Source organism: Argopecten irradians, chromosome 1 (genome assembly GCF_041381155.1).
Source record: "Argopecten irradians isolate NY chromosome 1, Ai_NY, whole genome shotgun sequence".
In the NCBI taxonomy this organism is placed as follows: Eukaryota; Metazoa; Mollusca; class Bivalvia; order Pectinida; family Pectinidae; genus Argopecten; species Argopecten irradians.
In genome coordinates, this window is record NC_091134.1 from 29,173,795 (window position 1) to 29,196,858 (window position 23,064).

At 35.1% G+C, this 23,064-nt stretch overlaps 1 protein-coding gene across 1 annotated transcript; it reads right to left on the reverse strand.

The window, feature by feature from the left end:
- Positions 1 to 3,065: 3,065 nt before the first annotated feature.
- Positions 3,066 to 20,255, reverse strand: LOC138323276 (protein henna-like). The gene is made up of 13 exons (XM_069267750.1): positions 20,102 to 20,255; positions 13,287 to 13,400; positions 12,764 to 12,953; positions 10,274 to 10,362; positions 9,921 to 9,988; positions 9,675 to 9,725; positions 8,530 to 8,675; positions 7,961 to 8,096; positions 7,506 to 7,632; positions 6,990 to 7,085; positions 6,516 to 6,649; positions 6,037 to 6,152; positions 3,066 to 4,655 (listed from the first exon to the last, which is right to left on the reverse strand). Exons 1-13 carry the CDS (start codon positions 20,153 to 20,155, stop codon positions 4,606 to 4,608), a joined length of 1,371 nt encoding a protein of 456 aa, XP_069123851.1. The 5' UTR covers positions 20,156 to 20,255; the 3' UTR covers positions 3,066 to 4,605.
- Between the last annotated feature and the right edge of the window lie 2,809 nt (positions 20,256 to 23,064).

Consider the following 23,064-nt stretch of genomic DNA (forward strand, 5'->3'; position numbering starts at 1 on the left):
TAACGATTTATAGGATTTACCTCAATTTCCCATATTGGGCCCCGCCCCTCCTGCCCCCGGGGGTCAGAGCCAAAATTTATACAAGTTCTGTTCCCCTTCCCCCAAGGATGTTTGTGGCCAAATTTGGTTACAATCCATACAGAACCATGCAGGAAATGTTGACGGACGGACGACGGATGGACGGACGGACGGACGACGGACGACGGACGACGCGCCATGACATGATCTCACCGGCCCGACGGACGGACGGACGGACGACGCGCCATGACATGATCTCACCGGCCTTTTGGACCAGGTGAGCTAAAAATGAGTCATATATATTCATAAAATTTTCTGTTGAAATAACTTAAAACCATAAAACGCATTTGTAATTTATGCAATGATATTCAAACATTTGATAGAGATTGTCATCTTCACATGTCAAGGCAAGATAACCCATTACACTCCTAACTAAGCCATGACAAAATCCGCCGCTTTGACGGTGGTTTACTACTGCTGCCATCTGGAGGCAAGAATTTTCACTATAGTCCCGTTACTGGTCGATGACGTAAATCCTGACCAATCAGAGCGCTCGGTTTTTTCTGAAAGGTCGCTCATTTTAGCGCTACTTTTAATTTCAGACAAGCACGCTGATGATTTGTAACGGGCGCTCTGGTTGTGCTGTCGATTCTCACCGCAGTCAATCAGGGTGCGGGTTTCCGAGGCACCGGAAAAGCGGGACAAGAGGCCAAGGGTTCATCGACATATGTCGGTATCGCTTTATAGGCGAAGGTGGAGATTGTGCGCAAAGAGTTTTATAGCGTCTGGATAGCACAAAGAGATGCTGAACAATGTTCAAGTTAAAATCGGCAGTATCGGGTACGTAGTTGTGTATTTTACTTGCCAACGGCGTCAGTCAGTGGGTATGAGTATTATTCAATATTTGATGCAAGAGGTTACGTTTTGTCTATAATGAACGTGTTAATTGTACCAAACCATAATCGTTCATGATCGTGACTCTCTGCCAACATTGAATCAAACGCTTATTTATTGTTTAATTATATGATAAACTTGTACGTACATGTTTTTAAGACATATGTGATGCCTATTTTGTTGACCAGCACAATATCAACGTGACGCGACTCAAATTAAAAAATACTTTTTTTAAAGATAATTGTGAAAAAAATCTACCATGTACCTGTATTTAGACTTTTTTTCTTTAAATTCCACAATTAGATGCTTTAAGTTTTAATTTAATGATTTGATTACTTGTCAGCAGTGCACAGATTTATAAAAAGAAAGCATTGAAAGTATCCCCGGTACAGCCCTGTGTCTCAGTAGGTTCGAATAGCCAAAATGGAACACCTCTTAGATATAGTTTGATTAATAAATGGAACACCTCTTAGATATAGTTTGATTAATAAATGTCTACACATGAAAACAAATGTAGAACACCTCCTAGATATAGTTTGATTAATAAATGTCTACACATGAAAAAAATGTAGAACACCTCCTAGATATAGTTGATTGATAAATGTCTACACATGAAAACATGTAGAACACCCCTAGATATAGTTTTAATTACATAAATGCTCCAGATACAGTTTGATTAAAAAATGTCTACACATGAAAAAATGTAGAACACCTCCTAGATATAGTTTGATTAATAAATGTCTAGACATGAAAACAAATGTAGAACACCTCCTAGATATAGTTTGATTAATAAATGTCTAGACATGAAAAAATGTAGAACACCTCCTAGATATAGTTTGATTAATAAATGTCTACACATGAAAAAAATGTAGAACACCTCCCTAGATATAGTTTGATTAATAAATGTCTACACATGAAAAAATGTAGAACACCTCCTAGATATAGTTTGATTAATAAATGTCTACACATGAAAAAAATGTAGAACACCTCCTAGATATAGTTTGATTAATAAATGTCTAGACATGAAAACAAATGTAGAACACCTCCTAGATATAGTTTGATTAATAAATGTCTACACATGAAAACAATGTAGAACACCTCCTAGATATAGTTTGATTAATAAATGTCTACACATGAAAACAATATGTAGAACACCTCCTAGATATAGTTTGATTAATAAATGTCTAGACATGAAAAAATGTAGAACACCTCCTAGATATAGTTTGATTAATAAATGTCTACACATGAAAACAAATGTAGAACACCTCCTAGATATAGTTTGATTAATAAATGTCTACACATGAAAACAATATGTAGAACACCTCCTAGATATAGTTTGATTAATAAATGTCAGAACACATGTAAAAATCCAATGTAGAACACCTCCTAGATATAGTTAATGATTAATAAATGTCTACACATGATAAAAACAATGTAGAACACCTCCTAGATATAGTTTGATTAATAAATGTCTAACATGAAAAAATGTACACATAGTTGAAATAAAAAGTGATTAATAAATGTCTACACATGAAAACAATGTAGAACACCTCCTAGATATATAGTTTGATTAATAAATGTCTAGACATGAAAAAATGTAGAACACCTCCTAGATATAGTTTGATTAATAAATGTCTACACATGAAAAAAATGTAGAACACCTCCTAGATATAGGTTGATTAATGAATGTCTAGACATGAAAAAAATGTAGAACACCTCCTAGATATAGGTTGATTAATGAATGTCTAGACATGAAAACAATATGTAGAACAATGAGATTTCAAAGAGACTGAAACATTACCAGAGCAAATCCTTAATACAATGTTTATAACTTTAGGCATTTGAGAAAAATAGAATGTTTCTATTTCCCTTTCCTATAAGTGAATTCGAGCGGAACTTATGCGGGAACTTATCTTGAAATAGAAGTTGTGTGTAAAGGGGAGTAACTCTATTATCGTGGACAAGGTTTTGGTCATGAATAGATATAATGTTGTTCTATACATGTATTTTTTTTTATAAAATTACAAATAAGGTATATATAATTTTCTTCACGCGAAACAGCTGTCAGAATGTTTTAATGGTTGAAATGCCTATGTAGGTAGTTATTTATTTCCGGACACTCCGCTTTTATGGATTAAAAAGAACAAAGCAAATAGATTTCAGTTTTATTGTAACACCCTTCAAAAAGTCTATATAACTTGATGATAATCATTCAAACTCTGCTTAAGTAAGGACAGGCTAATTTTGATAATATACGATGTTGTATAACCTTGTTTCTGATTGTTGACACAATCTTTTTTGGTGCCAGCGTTGGAAATGTGCTGAAGTTAGGATCAACATTTTAGCATATAAATCATTGCAATTACTAGTAGCGAGGTCAGCTATATCTGTAGAACCATTCATTCAATATACATGTAAAAAAGAATTATGAATATTGAGCTTTTGATATCGATTTGATAAAAGACAATAATTTAATACAATCTGTAAGGCATCTCTCAGTAAACATATAGCTAATTATACAGTATGTAGCTGTCATTGAAATTGTCAATAAATTTATTCAGTTCATTTAATATCTCTTTTTTTTTGTAGATTTACACACCAAATCGTAATAAATAGCAAGTGAAATGGTGGTTTTTTAATTAAAAAATCCGCATAAAAGAGAAGATAAAATGGAATGTACAATGCATAACTAATAAAGTAAAACAACGATATTAATACTGATAAACAAAAAAAAAACAAAAACAAAAACAAAAAAAATACTGATACACAATGTTAAAAATCATCATATATATAATACTTTGAGTATCGTAAGCATATGTACATGTTAAGCTCTGATGCATATTCTACTACTACATGTCTATACACCTCAAAATATATTAACTTTCCACACAACCTACGGCAATTAAAGTAAAACAATCGACCAATACTGCAAAGTAAAATAATCGACCAATACTGTTAAACATGTTTACAAATCATGAAAATGTATAAGATTTACTCCCATTATGATACCATTATTTAAATGCTGATACAAAATAATGATTTCAATGATGTAAGACATTCGGTTGTTATTGTTTGACATTTTCTCTCTCCTTCGAGTCGGCCAAAAATGGTAAACCCTGGTAGGTAGGTGGATAGATCAAAAGTTTAGTCTTATCATCTTATAATCACAAAATAATTAGGATAGAGCTTGCAACATCATAACACCGAATTCATCAAAAGATAACATAACTGGACCCATTGATACACATGTACATTTGATAATCAATAATAACAATTATTTTAATCAATTACAAAGACCACGGCGTTGCAAAATCTCCCAGTGTGTGTTTTTAGTTTTACAGGTACTTTATACACTATCTGTGAGCTTTTCATCTCTTCAACCTTTTTTTAAATAGTAAACGTAACAACTAGGGCACAAGTACACATGCCCAATTGCCTTTTGAAATAACAGAAAAAGAAAGTAATGATTATTTCGGTTGAGCAACTAGTAGTATTTTCCATATACAGAATTTAAACACAATCGATCTCTGGACAGTTTCTATGTGGTTTTAACATCTCCTTTGTAAATCTTTTGAATGGAATGACATTAAAATTAGTTGCCGTCCTTTGCAGAATACGCTTTGATTTTAATGTTTAATCTGGCAATGTCTCTACATGCATCAAATGAGAATCGGGGTCTCTCAAGAAATACAATCAAATCTTCCCCACTTTCCTCAAAGCATCTTCAAGAAGGTTCAGGTCCCCTATAAAATAATAATATAATGAAGACATAAAAATAGTTTCATAGGGACAGTGTCAATTTACAGAACGCGTCAGAACATGTCCATTTCATTTGGACATATAACTTTCGAATAGACTGCACCAGCGGACATGTCCAAATTTCAGTCTATTATTGCCTAGGTCCAGCAGTTCTTGGACTTTGCAATCGAATGCACCCGGAAAATGAAATCGAGAGATAATTTTCGCCGTTCTTGAACCGATATCAACAAGAATCTGCTTTTCAAGCTTTTACTACATAATTTGAGAAAGTTCCATTAACTACTTTGTGAGATATATTACAGTAACAAAATTCAATTATCAAAATCCAAGATGGCTACCTGTCGGCCATCTTATTCACCGATCGGTCCTTAAATGCAATATGCACAACTAGACCCCTAGAAGAACATCCACATACCATTTGAGACAGATCCCTTCAGTACATTCTTAGACATAGCGGAAAAAAACATTCAATTGTCAAAATCCAAGACGGCGTCCTGTCGGCCATCTTGTTCACCGATCAGTACCAAAATGCAATATGCATAACCAGGGACCTAGGAGAACCTGCACATGAAATTTGAGACAGATCCCTTCAGTACTTTCTAAGAAATAGTGGTAACAAGCTTCAACTATTAAAATCCAAGATGGCGTCCTGTCGGCCATCTTGTCCACCGATCGGTCCGAAAATGCAATATGCACAACTAGACCCCTAGGGGAACATGCACATGAAATTTGATACAGATCCTGTGAGCACTTTCTGAGAAATAGTGGTAACAAGCTTTAACTATCAAAATCCAAGATGGCCGCCTGTCGGCCATCTTGTTCATCAATCGGTCCCAAAATGCAATATGCTCAACTAGGCCCCTAGGGGAACCTGCACATGCAATTTGAGACAGATCCCTTCAGTGCTTTCTGAGAAATAGCTGTAACAAACTTCAATTGTCAAAATCCAAGATGGCGGCCTGTCGGCCATCTTGTTTATCAATCAGTCCCAAAATGCAATATGCACAACTAGGGCCCTAGGCAAACCTGTACATGAAATTTGAGAAGAATTCTTTTGGTACTTTCTGAGAAATAGCGGTAACAAACTTTAAACTATCAAAATCCAAGATGGCGGCCTGGCGGCCATCTTGTTAACCGATTGGTCCCAAAATGCAATATGCACAACTAGGCCCCTAGGGGAACTTACATGTGAAATTTGAGAAAGATCCCTTCAATACATTCTGAGAAATAGCGGTAACAAGAATTGTTAAACGGACGGACGGACGGACCACGGACCACGGACAAAAAGCGATTTGAATAGCCCACCATCTATGAGACCGGATAATCAATAAAAAAATACACATTACATGCCACAGACATTCATACCTTTGATTGTCCGAGTGAGGTTCAGGAGCTGGTTCTTATTGTCGATGACCTCCACAGTCTGAGTGTAGGGGTTGTACCGGACAGTGAAGGGCCGAGGGATCGTGTCTGCGTACGCTCTAAAGACAAATAACAAAATCAGCAGTCATTGTTCAGTCAAGGAAGACTAGCAAAAGGACACTTTTAACCAAACGTAAAACGAAAATTCACTGTTTTAAATGACTCAGAGATCCATTGCTCAGTCAAGGTGAAAGCATATAAATTATATAACTGAAAGGTTCCTACAATGGAAATCATGTATCTAGAATAAACAAATAAACAAGAATATGTGGTCATATTGTGATTGCGATTCAATAATGGAATAAAAGTGACGATTTGGACATCTTTAGTAACGAAACGGAAATAGAAGAAACACATCTGCCATTGCAATAATTTCATTCGCGACATGGACACAACATCGAAAATAAAAAGTAAAAAATTACCTCATTTTATCTTTTGCTCCTTCGAAACTGTCGGCGATGAAGTATACCGGCTGGAACTCAGTAATTGGGTATTTCTGTTCTGATGTCTTAGAGGGTTCAAACTCCTTCAGTTCTGGTTTCTCTGACAAACAATACTACAAAAGGAAAATGTAGAATACTGGAATGTTTAAGTGACATAGATTATGTCAATCAAGTTTATTTTTGAGCGTCATCTGTATCAAATGTCTCAATTTCAATATTGCTTTAACACATTCTCTTCCTCTCTATACTGTAAACAGAAGTATGCTAAATAAGGCCATCAGTTAAAGAAATCTCACAGTGTTGTATTTTCTATTCATGCTGAATTCATTTAGCTCATCAATGAAAAAAATCAATGTAGTTCCCATAATAATAACTGTTTATATTAGCATAATTTACAAATGATTTTTGTTCTGTTGAAAAGAGATAAAATTTGTATACATGTGAAGGTAGTACCTGTAACTCCCCAAAGGAGGACAGAAGCCCGGCGCCGTAAGCCTTTAGTTCTCCTTCCTGTCTACACAGACCGAACTCCACCGTAAACCAGTAGCACTGTAATTGTATATATTAATCAATCAATCAATATTTTATTTTAGTGTAAAGCATCGAAAAAATATACAGTTATTGATAAAATAAATGTACTAATGTTATTTGATGCCCAGCCGATATCGGCTTATGAAAAGGTACATGGAGTTCAAAATCCTCACTGTTACAAATATTAAAACTATGTTAAATATCACATTATATAGATATTACTGAATCGGCCGTCATCTCCTGATATACATCCTGCACAATATTTATTGAAGTATTTGTATAATTATCATATGTATTTTGCTTATGACCCTAGCTACTACACAACGGCTGTTCTGTCAACCTGCTGAAAAATGATAAAGGAATAAGCCATACGGGTGTCTTGTACCCGGACATATTTAGGCGTTGCTTCCAATAAAATAGATCGTAAGATTAACTTACAGTAGCGAGCTTCTGGATGTACTCATCGGGGGCGCCTAGACTAGCCAGACCGATCTCCTGAGAGAACCGTGCGAATGTTGGGTCTGCCAAGAGGGGCACGTGACCGATCAACTCATGACACACATCTCTGAAACACGTGATCAATTTTACGATTTAAAAAACGCACAAATTATACCATAACAATATGCACTGTTAATGCATGACCTCAATTAATACTATTATTGTTGGAGTATGTAGAATACTAGATAATAACTGCTATCGCCACACCAACACAAAGGAAACCATATTTAAAGGATATTTCATAGCTAAGATAATCATTGTTCCGATTTATTTTGACATTTCTCCTCCAACCCTTTTCTTTTTAAAGATGACATTACATTGTATCGGACAATGTATCAAGTGCTTTATTGGGTAGTATGTGTATGATTCGGCTGATTCCATCAATAAGAACTTACGGCTCTGGGGTGTACATAGGTTTGGAACTATGCCGGATGTATTGTGTGGCATGGAATACTCGGAACGCCAAACCAGCCAGGAAATCACGTGAGGAGAGAAGGCCAGCTACAGGTCTGACGCTGAACCCAGAACAGTCTGTTAACAGAGACGAATCACCCGTAACAACTACACATAAACAGCCATCACTTAACTTATATCATCAGCATGCATTTACACCTGGAAATGTTTCGATTCCTAGAATACATCACCACTCATTCTACAACTGTATGATGGTATGATAACGGTATTCGATTATATATCATTATTCGCAACATCTCCCCACTTCAATTTACAAGGCAAATATTTGGAAATGTCATCTGTAACAAGTCATGTTATCTTTTTAGGACATGCAAATTCTGAAAACTATTTCGCACATTTTGTTTCCGTCAAGATTCTTACATTGATTTTCCTTCCAGATTTAATGTTTTTATTTATCTATCAAAACATTCAATATGGCAGAATATTTTCAAGTTGTCAATGTAACAGGGTGAAAATTAAGGATATGTTATACTGATAAATGATTTGCTACCTTTCAGGAACTTTGAGATGTCCTCGAGTTGTGGGATGTTGTCGCGTCTGTATCCACAGTTCTCTTCCAATAGAGGGAATATATGATTAAACTCCCGGCAGGCGTGTGTAGGGTAGAGTGAAGTCAACTTGTCGTATATCGTACTCCTAGGAAATAGAGCAGATTTATAATTATACTTCTACTATTAAATTATATCGAAATTATTTTGTGTAAAACATAGGTTATTATCTAAATTGATTAAGAAACTTTATCTCGGTCCTTATGAGCATTGTTATATCGCCTATTGCCAATACTTCTGCCACGTATAACGTCAAACGGTACAACAAGAAAACTAGAGGAAAACTGACGCCCTGTAGCATGCCAACATCCGAAAACAAACCAATTTGAGAAAAAATCACATATTTGAGTTTGACAACCCCCACAAAGACTTTTGGTTTTATTTTAAGTAACTGTCATTTTCGCATACGTGCTTTTATTATTTCCTTGTGTGTTATAAGGGGTTTGTTATGCATTGCGAATGTTGAAATTTATAGATTAGTTTATTATATTAGATTTAAAATGACACCATATATTTAAATATGGTGGCCATGTTCATTCAAATCCTTCTTACAGTTTTTGTGACAAGACTAAAGATGGATAAAGATCAGTGCATCAGGTGGGCAACATCTGGTTAAAATCTTGGCCGCTCGATAACTCGTGACGCCCCGGTCTGGCTGATACGTGTCCCAGACAGTGAGACATGGGATACTAGCAAAGTCAAACGATTTCTGTTATGAAACACATATCCCTTTATGTGCTGGGAACACTATACCTATATCTAAATTAATATATCTATTTATTTTTTTCCAAATAACCAACAAATGTGTTACTACGACTGTAAATTACCATGTATGCTTCACAGTAACAGCGGCTGCAAATTACCATGTATGCCTCACTGCTGTTGCTTTTATTTGACTCACCGATAAGATTAGATCAAATGCATGAATCGCTTTTACAATTGGCTTAGTTGCTAAGAAGCTAACGAAAGGGTTTTTTCCACAAAACTAGAATCTCTAAGGACATTAAAACAACGAAAAGTCGAAATCATATATATTCAAACTGAATATTTGGTACAATGACAATTAAAATCATAAAGGGGGGCTTACCATGTTTGGATTTCTTCAGGTGTATAAGTCACTCTTGGAATTTCCTCTCCACTGAAAAGGGATAGTTACAGATATCAGTCAATTGAAACAGTTTTCGGTCCAAAACGACTATTCTCCGGAATCAGTTTTTAGTATTTGGCAACGAAAGACATCATCTTAACATTTAAGTTGGATATAGGGGACCATTGCCTTGTAGACACAATAAGACGAGCTATGGGATAATACATTAACATAGAGGATACATACTGTTTATAATGGAAAGCAATGTCGGCGAACTGTTTCCTCCTCGCTCTGTAGACACTGTCCGTAAATCCCTGTACAAACAACAGACACCTCATACACTATGTCACTTTTTGGCCAAATTCTTTTGGAAAAAAACGTAGTTGATAAAATATTTCAATTAAATAATAACTAAACTGCGTATAAATCCGAACACGTCATAGCGCATATGATTGTGTCGCTGCACTGTAAACTGAACTGCAAATATTTTGCCCAAGTAACTGAAACTTAAAAGCTCTCTCGTTTCTGTCTATGTCGTCCATGTAATAACAGACATCTGGACACCTATTAGTCTCACCAACATTCTTAGGAAAGCTTACCGGGTGGTCACTGTCAAGCTCCGATCCGTAGCTTAGAATCTGGTTAGCAAATCTGTCCAGCTCGCAGATCTTCCTTGGAAACCATGGCACTGAACAAAGTAATTTTAATTCATCTTTTAATAGACTCTTTATTTTATGGCGCCATTACACTGTATGAAATATTGCGTATTAATCTTACAATGTTCCAAGGCATAATATATAGTAAGTAGATTGCAGCATAAGTACAACTCTATGATGTCATAAATTCCCCATTCAAATGTTTTCTCACATGTAGATTTTTGGAAAGGGAGTTCAAGCAATTGCAGAAATTGAAAAAAACATATCTGTGTACTCGTTTATATTTGAAATATTGTCAATCAAAGTATTGAATTGAATGTTATTTTACGGTAATTTTGCAGTTTTCACCCCATCCACGACAAATCAAGAACAATATTTCACAAAACTGTGACATGATGTATATGAATGTTTGCAGAATTGACAACAAGTTTGTTGTCTTTTAGAAATTTATTTACTCCGAATGACAATATATTTCTTAGTCATAATTTTGTTGTAAATAATATTCAATACGTATACAGATAAACTCATTTGACAACAACGTATACAGGTAATGTATTGATCAGTTTCAGAAAACTTAAAAGATCTATAATTTCTACTGGATATTGTTCAAGAGTAACAATGAATGACGCCATAGTTGTACTAGCTATAATACAATGTCAGTTAACAACAGATACAGACACGTGTAAATATAGAAGAAAGGGGTCTGCTTACATGTAAATATAAGAACAACGGAATGGCAAAGCATACCAGACGCCACTTAAAATATCACCAATAAATTGTTATGTTATCAAAATGTACCGATTGCATTTGCTACGGCACAGTAAGACATGACTTTTTCCCACCATTCACTGATTTGTCACCAGTTTTTGGTCATGGGAAATGTCTCTGTCATCTAACCTTTTGAACTTGAAGACAATTATGTGACGCCATGACTTCATGCGGTTTGACCGTGGTGTGCATTGTCGATGACGTCATCAATATTGACGTGTAGACGACGGAACCATATGCATGGCGCGGGGAAATTGTTTCTTTTTAGTTACTTTCTCTTCTTTTTCTTTTGTATGTGGGAGAAAAAGAATCATTCCCTACCTATGGGGTGTGACAGCAAAATCACAACCCTCGGGGGATATCCTGAATGTCCAACCCTCGGCAAGCCTCGGGTAAGACGTTCACGAATTACCCCTCGGGTAGTGCTTTCGTTGTCACGCCCTCTAGGTAGGGAAAGATTCTATCAATCTTAGCTTGTGATGCTATAAGGCAGTGATACTTGTATATTAAACGAAAATACGTTTTCTGGATTTCTTTAAATTACCTGTATAGATTCAGAGTGTGTGTATATGCATAAGGTAACACATACGTGTGTGTTTGGCCTTAATTTCAGTGGACAGACATAGTTTCAATGAAGAAATCTAGTTAAATTTATCGCATTCAAAGTGGAATAAAGGTATGTGAATATAGTGTTTCGTATACAAAGTTCGAGAATATACTGGAAGGAATTATGTACAGAGTAAAATATGATAAACGGAATAAGGATGACTTTTTAGAAGCAGGTGTGCTTTGTACTGTGGATAGAACAATGTTTTCAATAAACAGCGGAAAAGCTATTCCAGTTACGATTAAACACAATTTGCAAACAGAACTAACATTTCAAAATAACATGGAATTACTATACAACGAAAAATACACGCAGTTAAAGACAAATGGTATGACAAATACAAGCGGACAGTTTTAAAACAGTGCTCGGAATATTGGCAAACAACAACGGACAGTATACACGTTAATGTTGGCAGTACCAACTTTACAGACAATTCTAATTGTTCTAGTCAATCGGTAATCGCTACCGTACTTCAGTAGAGCTCGATCGATACACAAATCGAGGTAAATGGACTGTACATAGTAACGTGGGTCTAACTTATTGGTGCGACTTATATACCAATGTAACTTATATGTGTACAAAAACTGAAAAAATGATAAAAAGACAGCCTTTGCAAAAATACGGTAGTCATAATATGCTCACTCCTCGGTCCCGACTGCAAATCGCACTGGTCGTTTATGCATTCCTGGGTACACACATCATTTTCTGCGGTTTTATATATTATAAGTCACTAACCATGAAATGTATATGATATTGGTACCCTATCGATACAAAACAAACTGTTTGTGGTCGTGTTTGAATATAACTGATCGACCATGGTAACATAATAATATTTTATCATTTTATATGTAGCATAAACACCAATTGTATATTGTGTCATCTATTTTAGTCCATGTTCTTATTTACATTTAGTTGTATTGAAGCGCTTATTCTGTTATTTAAAATAAACAGTACATGAATGTCAACGAGGTCGCCATGTATTCCAAACAACAATTATCTTGTAAACCCAACTACAAACTAGCACAAGCAACAAAAACAGCGACATTATTAATAACTACCTGATCCCGGTCCCTCGTCCGCACCATCTCTGGTTAAAATCTTCAGTGTTGTTGTCCGCTTGCGGAGTTCGTCGACCATCGCCTTAAATGTGGCCTGTTGGTGAGAATCACAGTTTACGAAAAAGTCGTAACTGCTATTTCCTCTCTTGGACGGACGGGATTCGATGTGGGACAGATTGACCATGTGTTTCTGTAACAGCCAAAAAACAAACATACTGAATCAGCGTCAGGTGTAAATGGACTGTTAACCGGCTATCTAGTAACTGTCATTAACGCTACACAATCTTTTATGTTTATTTGATTTGTATCACAATTAACACATATTCTATACTTGTATCCAGTTCATGTTACTCTTAAATTGATGTCTAAATTAGAATAAATCAATTTTACCACTATCAAAATCGACTATGCATTTCTAAAGTAAAACTACTTTTTGCTTACTGCTCTTGGATTGGAAGTAAGTATCAACATTTGAGACGAAGAAAAAGTTTGACAATGTTTACCAGAGTCTATCTGATGTTACCTTGAAGACCTTGAGGCAGTCGGCCAGTGCCCCAACACCCTCGTTAGTGGAGAACAACAGACTGATGGCGTTGTGGTCGTGGTCCTCTTCAATGTAGCCATGATAGGTCTTGTTCTACAAAAAACATACACCGTCATCATACTTCAAATACAATCTAGCCATGATAGGTCTTGTTCTACAAAAAACATACACCGTCATCATACTTCAAATACAATCTAGCCATGATAGGTCTTGTTCTACAAAAAACATACACCGTCACCATACTTCAAATACAATCTAGCCATGATAGGTCTTGTTCTACAAAAAACATACGCCGTCATCATACTTCAAATACAATCTAGCCATGACAGGTCTTGTTCTACAAAAAACATACACCGTCATCATACTTCAAATACAATCTAGCCATGATAGGTCTTGTTCTACAAGAAACATACACCGTCATCATACTTCAAATACAATCTAGCCATGATAGGTCTTGTTCTACAAAAAGCTTTCACCGTCATCATACTTCAAATACAATCTAGCCATGATAGGTCTTGTTCTACAAAAAACATACGCCGTCATCATACTTCAAATACAATCTAGCCATGATAGGTCTTGTTCTACAAAAAACATACACCGTCACCATGCTTCAAATACAATCTAGCCATGATAGGTCTTGTTCTACAAAAAACATACACCGTCATCATACTTCAAATACAATCTAGCCATGATAGATCTTGTTCTACAAAAAACATACGCCGTCATCATGCTTCAAATACAATCTAGTCATGATAGTTCTTGATTTACAAAAACTTTCACCGTCATCATACTTCAAATACAATCTAGCCATGATAGGTCTTGTTCTACAAAAAACATACACCGTCATCATACTTCAAATACAATCTAGCCATGATAGGTCTTGTTCTACAAAAAACATACACCGTCATCATGCTTCAAATACAATCTAGCCATGATAGGTCTTGTTCTACAAAAACATACACCGTCATCATGCTTCAAATACAATCTAGCCATGATAGGTCTTGTTCTACAAAAAACATACACCGTCATCATGCTTCAAATACAATCTAGCCATGATAGGTCTTGTTCTACAAAAAACATACACAGTCATCATACTTCAAATACAATATAGCCATGATAGGTCTTGTTCTACAAAAACATACACCGTCATCATACTTCAAATACAATATAGCCATGATAGGTCTTGTTGTTCTAAAAAAAACATACACCGTCATCATACTCCAAATACAATCTATATCTACCGTTAGTCGATTTGGTACACAAAATGAAAGAAAAAGTTGGACGATAGAAAGAAATTAATTCAAAAGACTTTAGATATTTTATTTAAACATATTTTATTGTGATAGTTTATATATACAATGGGATTGGGCACACGTATTCCAACTTATATGAAGCCATGTCCCTAATTGTAGATATATTGTAGACTAGTGGTTAAAATATGTTAAGAAGGTTTTAAATATGACATGATAATCATTTAAACTTATTAAAACAATTATGAACAATTATATTCGGTTGGGTTTTCATTATATGCGGTGCATTTAGCTCTATATGTGCTACTTTCTTCATTATATGCAGTAGTTCAGTCTTTATATGCGGTAGTTAGTGTTATATGTTGTAGATATACCATTATACGTAGTGGTTTTTACTTTATATGCGGTACATATGTTTGTATATATATAGCATATAAAGACTTATGCAACGCCTATAAAAGTAAAATCCAAATATAACAGTTGATCCCTAAGACAAGTCTGGCGTTCCATATAACCGCTCAATCAATAATATATTTTGTGTTTTTCAAATAGCGGTTAACCTAACCCTCAGTGACTTGTTTTCACACATAAAATATAAGGTAATATCAGTCTACCATGAATCGTCTAAAAAACATATATTATAAAATGTCATCGAAATCGTCTTGAAATCACAACAAGAGATCCCAGAGGGATGGTGACTGTCACCGTTGATAGATATCCATCGGTTACATGAAATATGAATGTTCCCTCTGATTTCCTCTCCTTTGCTTTTTATATCAAAACTAATTGAAGAGCTGCCTATCAGTCATTGTGTTGACGGATATTATCTAAAATAATATAAAAACATAACTAAGTCCCAAAAGGAGTCTAGGTATGAAATTTGAGACAGATCTATATATCAGTATATTCTGAGAAATAACGTTAACAAACATCAACTCTCAAAATCAAAGATGGCTGTTTATCGTCCATTTTGTTGATGGGTCGGTCCCTAAATGCAATATTCATATAGGGATTGGATTTCGTTTTAATGTTAACTCCAATCCCTATATCTACACTCACACGGATTTTTATTTATATTTTTGCAATAAAATCGTCATTTGAAAGTGACGTAATTATTCAATAAATGTCGGTCAAAAGTGGGAGGAGCTTACTCAATTGAACAGCAAATAATGACTCTTCACGAAAGATAGAATTATTCATCCGCGACAAAAAAAAATAATATTTTAGTGTAAAATAAACATGACAAAAAAGTAAATATCAGAGATAATTTTATTTAATCATATCAGAACTTTAAATAGGTATTCAATTTTGCTAAAATTTAATATATAGCGTAATAACATAAATCATTTGTACTCGGCCACATGTCTGAACTCGGTGACCGTTATTGTGCAGCGTGGCAAGGCTGACGCACACTTACACACTGGAGTTTTCCGAAGTTGTCAAAACACCGATATTCAAGTAGCTAAATTTGTTTGAGATTGTCGTCTGACTTGACGATATTACATCCTTCGGAGCCATGTGATTATATAATCTACGCTTAGATCCATCGCCATCTATAGATGGAACAACTTCACTTATGTTCGATGGATACAATGTATTTGTGGTGACGTGTGATTGTCAACACGTGGATTACTAGCGGTGCATGTTTTATGATACACATGATTAAATTCTCAAAGAACAAAGACAAGAGAATGTGTTTATAACTTACCTAGCTCTTTCAGAGGGTCTTACGCCCGCCAACCCCAAAGACTCGATCGTAGGACCGGTCGGGATATTTTTCCCCGTTTCTTTATACAATTGTTAATTTTAAAAATGGTTGTTTCATATATAAATATAAAACATATATGTATTGTTTACATTTTCCCCAAATTCTATGAAAAACAGCAATATACACGTAATGTTACGTCAAAATGTAAACAAAGCCATGTGTTTCTTTTTAAAAAAGTAGCCCCTTTACGTTGCATAGAATATTTTCATACGCAAGTTTAAAGTTCAATGTTACAATGCAGTTATGGTAAACAAAATCGGCTAGTACTTACGTATAGTGATCAAGCCTAGCAAGTGTAAATATAAATATATGGCCCAAATGAAAGGTACATATGAAATTTGAGAGAGCTTTCTTCAGCACTTTTGAGAAATAGAGATAACGGGAACAGAAGGACGACGGACAGTAAGTTATTTGAACAGTCCATACAATACTGATTGATATAGTAAGATATAACGCTGTGTGGTGTATTATACACTATAAATTACATTGCCACATCTGTCATCTTAAAAAGTAAATTATTCTAAATAGAACATACTATATGTTGATATACTCATTTGTAAACGTGTGGCTGAATATGTATGACACTGTCTATATTGGATATGTTTATTTCTTGTAAAGCAGTGCAATGAAATGTCATTAGAAATAAAAGAAATATATAAAAAAAATCCTGCATACCTGGAAATGTCTGTTTCAAAAGACGAATATTTCAAATCTGTCAGAATCTTGACCCACCATATGGAAATTAAGCAGTTGTATATACATAATGATGGCATTCCGTCCTATCAATCTAACACACCAGGGACACATGTGTAGAAAATACACTTTTTGTGGTCACAGATAAACTGCGTGAAATTTACTTCTCGGTGGCGTAACATGTAAATTATATGGATATTAAATGCATGGTCCATTGTTTTCTGGTTTAACATTACAACGTCTAGCATAAACATCTAACGTTAATCGGTGAAATAGCGGTGATCGGTAAGAGGAGCCGAAATAGGTAACAAAAGAAACGCACACACAATGTTGTGAATTTCTGTTATGTTCTCTTTTTTGGACGTCGATTGTAATTGGTAACATTGATGTTTTCTGTAGTATTAAGATCGGGCAGTGGAAAAATGCATCTCCTTCGGGTTAATAAAACCTCATACCAAGGCAATTCTCAATCTCGTCGTTGATAAAACATACAGCGTATAGGACGTTCATAATCAGTTGTTCCTGTTGGCAACTTCATCGACAACGTCAGTTATACACAACATTTGTCGCAATAATTATTTTGTTTTTAAAAATCCGTATACCATGCAGAACACTTTAAATGATAACTGCGAGTAGTGTTGCGATGTCAAAGGTCATATCATACTGTAGGAGTAGTGAGGCGATGTCAAAGGTCATAGTATACGCTTTGCGATTCCAAAGGTCATAGTAGCTGTAGGAATAGTGGAGTGGTGTCAAAGGTCATAATATCCTGTAGGATTAGTGAAGTGGTGTCAAAGGTCAAATTATACTATATGAATAGTGGGTTGGTGTCAAAGGTCATAATATACTGTAGGATTAGTGGAGTGGTGTCAAATGTCATATTATACTGTAAGAATAGTGGAGTGGTGTCAAAGGTCATAATATACGGTTGGAATAGTGGAGTAGTGTCAAAGGTCATAGTCTACTTTAGGAATAGTGGAGTGGTGTCAAAGGTCAAATTATACTGTAGGAATAATGGGTTGGTGCCAAAGGTCATAGTATACTGTAGGAAAAGTGGAGTGGTGTCAAAGGTCATATCATACTGTAGGAATAGTGGAGTGGTGTCAAAGGTCATAGTATACTGTAGGAAAAAGTGGAGTGGTGTCAAAGGTCATAGTATACTGTAGGAATAGTGGAGTGGTGTCAAAGGTCATAGTATACTGTAGGAATAGTGGGGTGATGTCAAAAGTCATAGTATACTGTAGGAATAGTGGGGTGGTGTCTAAGGTCATAGTATACTGTAGGAATAGTGGAGTGCTATGAAGAAGTTGTTACGAATGGTGCTTGCGATTGCAAGAACGTCATTCTCTAAATTAGACTAAACTTAAGTAGATTTAGTGCAGGATGTGTTACAGTATTTGTTGGCTTGGTCCACGCGTCTATCGGACCCCACCATTTAAACGGTGACACTAATCTCGATACCCTGTCACGGCAAGGAGCCAATAAGTTGGACAATAACGTTTTTATAGATTATCTGCTCTCAAATGGTGTGTTTAACGTTCTACTGTCAGGGCCATGTAAGGACGTACCTGGTTTGTTGGTGGAGGAAAGTCGGTGTGCCCAGAGAAAAACCACCGCCCAGCGGTCAGTACATGGCAACTGTCCTACATGTGATTCGAACTCGCGACCCGGTGTATGTGTGTGTGTGTGTGGGGGGGGGGGGGGGCTTGTGGAAATATATAGGGGACATCTTTTTTTACCACTCGGTTACCGCGGGCACATCAAAATAGTGGTTGTTGAGTCTGTTTTTGCAATAAAAAGTCGATTGTTTTGACAGTATTTTTGTATATCATGTAGTATATCTGTAAATAAAGGTGAAATTGCGTAAATAACACGACGCATGTTTCAAATATCCCGTAAACACGCGGTTATCTAAAGGTTCTGCTCGGCTCTACTACTTTATATAATTACGTATCGTAATACATAGCAATATCTTCAGTGTGGACAAATACTTTAAACTTAAGCTATGATATCGTTTTCATATCTCATTGAGGGTTTTTCCCATTCTACACGTGTTGCTATACTGGCCGATATTTATGTAATTTAGAGGATGAAACAGTTAGTCAGGTCAAGTATACCATAGGTCAGTAAAAGTTGTCAGTGACAGATGTCAGACTTAAGCTGAAGGCTATACGACGGCGGGTCGACATAACTTTACAGCGTTATATCGGGGAATTATTCATCACATGGGATATACGTGTTAGCCATGTACGAGGTGGATCGTCGTACACACTATCATCATACATACAACATCTACATTACATTTTAGTTTCAGTGAGCTATCTTGATTTAAATGATTACTACACAGTAATGCTAATGAATAAAATAGAACATTGCGAGAAGATAATATGGAGAAGGTTGGAAGAATGGGATTAATCTTACATACTAACGCCTAATCCTCTGATAAATCTAGCGAGTTTAAGATCATCGCATTCAGATATTCTAATGAACTATTCACTACGTCATTCGTGTTTGTTCTGGAATCAGTAATCCTCCCATTAAGCCAGATTATCGGTATTTTAACAACCTGTGGAATACATGTGTACTTGGATTATTAATTTCTATATAGATTCTACATCAGTTTATCTACTAGCGAACCTACACATAAACTAGTACATGTATCAATATCTGGTGGAGAGGTCCAAACAAACACTCCATAAATGTTACACTGCACATATACAGCTGCGCTTATCTGATATTTGCACAGATAAAAATAGTAGCACGGCAGAACGAAAGCAGGGCAAAAATCAATACAGTGTCAACCAAAACCACTGTCTTGATTTAAAATGCCCGAGACATCGATACACATAAACCACGGTGTTTTAGTTAGTCTAGTGTATTGAACAGTTGTACACATATAGCATTCAGTAGGAACAATAGTTAATGGGTTCTTTATAGCTTATATTAATTGGCTATATCATTTTTGGCCTAGTACCAAAACAGGACGTGATTTTACATTGCATAAAAATACCAATGACTTTCGATATTTAACAATTATGATATAGGTTAATATGATTAGTAATAAAACTATAGACTACACCTACCGAAGTACCGTTGTCTACTTTGGCTCGTTTTGCTGGAGAAATTCCTGCGTCCATTTTGTCCTGTCAAACTTAAACCTCAGCTGTATTTACAGTCGTCCTTCACGTACACACACCCACGTCAGGAGTTCTCTGATTGGTCCATACAGTCACACCTCCAATACTAGAATACTCTACAGGCTGTTTCATAAATGTAAACATACATATAAATATACAATGTATACACACGTCTGAAATGAAATACTTAACAAACCTATATACATAACGAATTTATTTGTATTTTCCACAATAAAAAGAATAAATTTTGTGTTAATTAATCTGCAATAGAGATTTTGGTTCCCCGTATCAATTTTAGTTAGTCATGTCGACTAGGAATAACGTTGTATAATTCACCTCCACAGACTTGTCACTTAGTCGGCTGAGTGTATCTTAAGGATCTGACGTAATCCACTTGAGATCACATGATATATATGTATATATAAGTGTCATATGTTGGTAATAAAACTTGTTAATTCACCTGTTATAAAGCAGTGATAAAATACATTAGGATTTATCAGTAGATTCATTACATGAAGTGAAATCCAGTCTAAATGCACATATAGATGGTTATTGTAATACTCAGTACCATACATACTATATAGACTTCAACAATGTAAGATAATATCTATATTGTTTGCAGTTATATATCTGTATTAGTTTGCTGATTTGTATGGTCAACATAAGTTTGAAATATAATGTCTAATGCCAAATACTCAATTTAAGTGACTCAATCTTTATATGGTTTAAAGCGACATCAGTATTGACATCGGGGAAATTCTTATGTTTAAGATGAGTTTTATTATGTCTTTTGTTGTAGTTTATAGAAAGGTTTCCCTATAGCTGACTGTGTGTTTGTAAGTAATGCCATATCAGTAGCAGTGGAACAGGAAATGAATTACATATGATGGCCGTCATGGATTTCCCCTTGGACAAACTATGTCAGGGTCGTTTCAGGGAAGTTGAAGCTAAATCGCTAATTTAATTATGTTTATGTATGTTTTACGAATAAATATGTAACCATCCACACTGTATGCTTAATACATCATGCTGATAATCTCATCTCTTATCATACATACAATTCTGTCAGATAGCAAATAAAAATCCTAAAATGTTTATACTGGTAAACCGTGAAGAATTTGAGCTCGTTGAAATAACAGGCTGAGGTTTATATAACAACAATTTCTACAATTGACAATATTTTGTATATATATGTCAACAGCACTGAACAGAAGTGATGGCAATGACGATTGAGATATATCAGTCCACTGCTCAATCCATACAAAAAATCGGTGTTGGTTGTCAAGTTCGGTAAATGGGATGAGCGAACAGCTAAGTCATATTTACTATTTGTCAATCATTTAATGGTTCAGACCAGCTAAATGAAGTAATTGGATACGTTTATCTCCAAACAGATAAGAAAAGTAAATACGTGCGTGGTTAGCAAATTATGCAAAGATATAATTCGATCTCGTGATAAAATTGAACATAATATACATATACAGTAAAATTTTGCTATAACGAATACAATGGGACCAGACGAAACAATTCTTTGTAACAGAAATTCGTTATAACTTTTCCGAAACTATAAGTTAAAATTAAGGAGGTATTTTTCTGAGGTTTCAGTCCCGTTGAAGTCTTGTTTCGACATATATCAAAGAAATTATGAGATTTTTTTAATAAAATCTTTCAATGTCTGTAGCGAGTTACCAGTTGCAAATTTTGTCAAAAAAATTCATTTCTATTTTTAGTAGTTTTTTCCTGTACGGGAATTATAAGAAATTGACCATTTGGCGGCCATTTTGAAATTGTGTCTTTTACGCTTTGAGTAGAGCCGCAGTTTTAACATTCTTTACTGAAATTGTTTTTACTTACATCATCACTGTGCCAGTATTTTTAGCTGTATCAAGCTAATTTTTACTGTTAATCTTTATTGGGTTCGTGGTAATTAAAATATTGAGTATTAATGTGTGAAGTGATACACTTTTGTCACACTATTTTTACATTTAATGGTAATTAGTTTAAACATATTTTATTGACATAAAATGACAAAAGGATAAGTCATTAAGTTTTACCAACTTATATGCGACTTCTCCTGAAATATAGAAAATATAAACATACATAAATGAATAGTCACGTGATTACATGGAACAAAATAGTATGAATTCACATAAAACACCAAGAACATTAAACTAGTAAGAGAGAGGGAGAAAGATAGAGATTAATCCCATTAATCGGGTGAAGAAATTGATTTGTACTATTAGTATTCGTGTGATACCATTATAATATATAAAACAAGCGATGAAAAATGGGAAAAAAAATCTTGACAACTTGTAATGATATAGGAAATAAGTAAGAGAGCGAAAGAGAGAGGGGGGAGAGAGAGTGTGAAAGAGAGAGAGATAGAAAGAGAGAAAAAGATAGATGAAGAGAGAGAGAGTCGATCAATCAAATCTACCCGTTCTTACCAGGAATTGCTGTACAGCTTTTGCAATTTTCATGTTATTAATGATTGAAATGTTAAGATCACCTTTGCATAGAATATCAATGTTAATGGCGCCTTCGTACCACGATAAATCAGTGTTGAGAAGTGCTCGATGATTGGCATACAGAGGGCAAACAATAAAGAAGTGATAGCTGTCCTCACAGGGATGTCCACACTGACAATATGCAGAATCGGTAAGATTTGCTCTAAAAAGGTCATATTTTAGGGAACTTGCTCGGTTTCTTAGACAACAATGGAGGATATTAAGTTTTCTTGGTCCATATGTTGCAAAAGGAAAATTAAAATTTGAATTTGTTTTCAGGGATTTCATCATATTTAGTTTAAAAGAATTTATGGAAGGAGAATTTCTAATGTTATGGTCTAAAACATTCCAAAAATGTATAGTAGAGGGAAAAAATGAACTTTGAGATAATTGTAACCGATA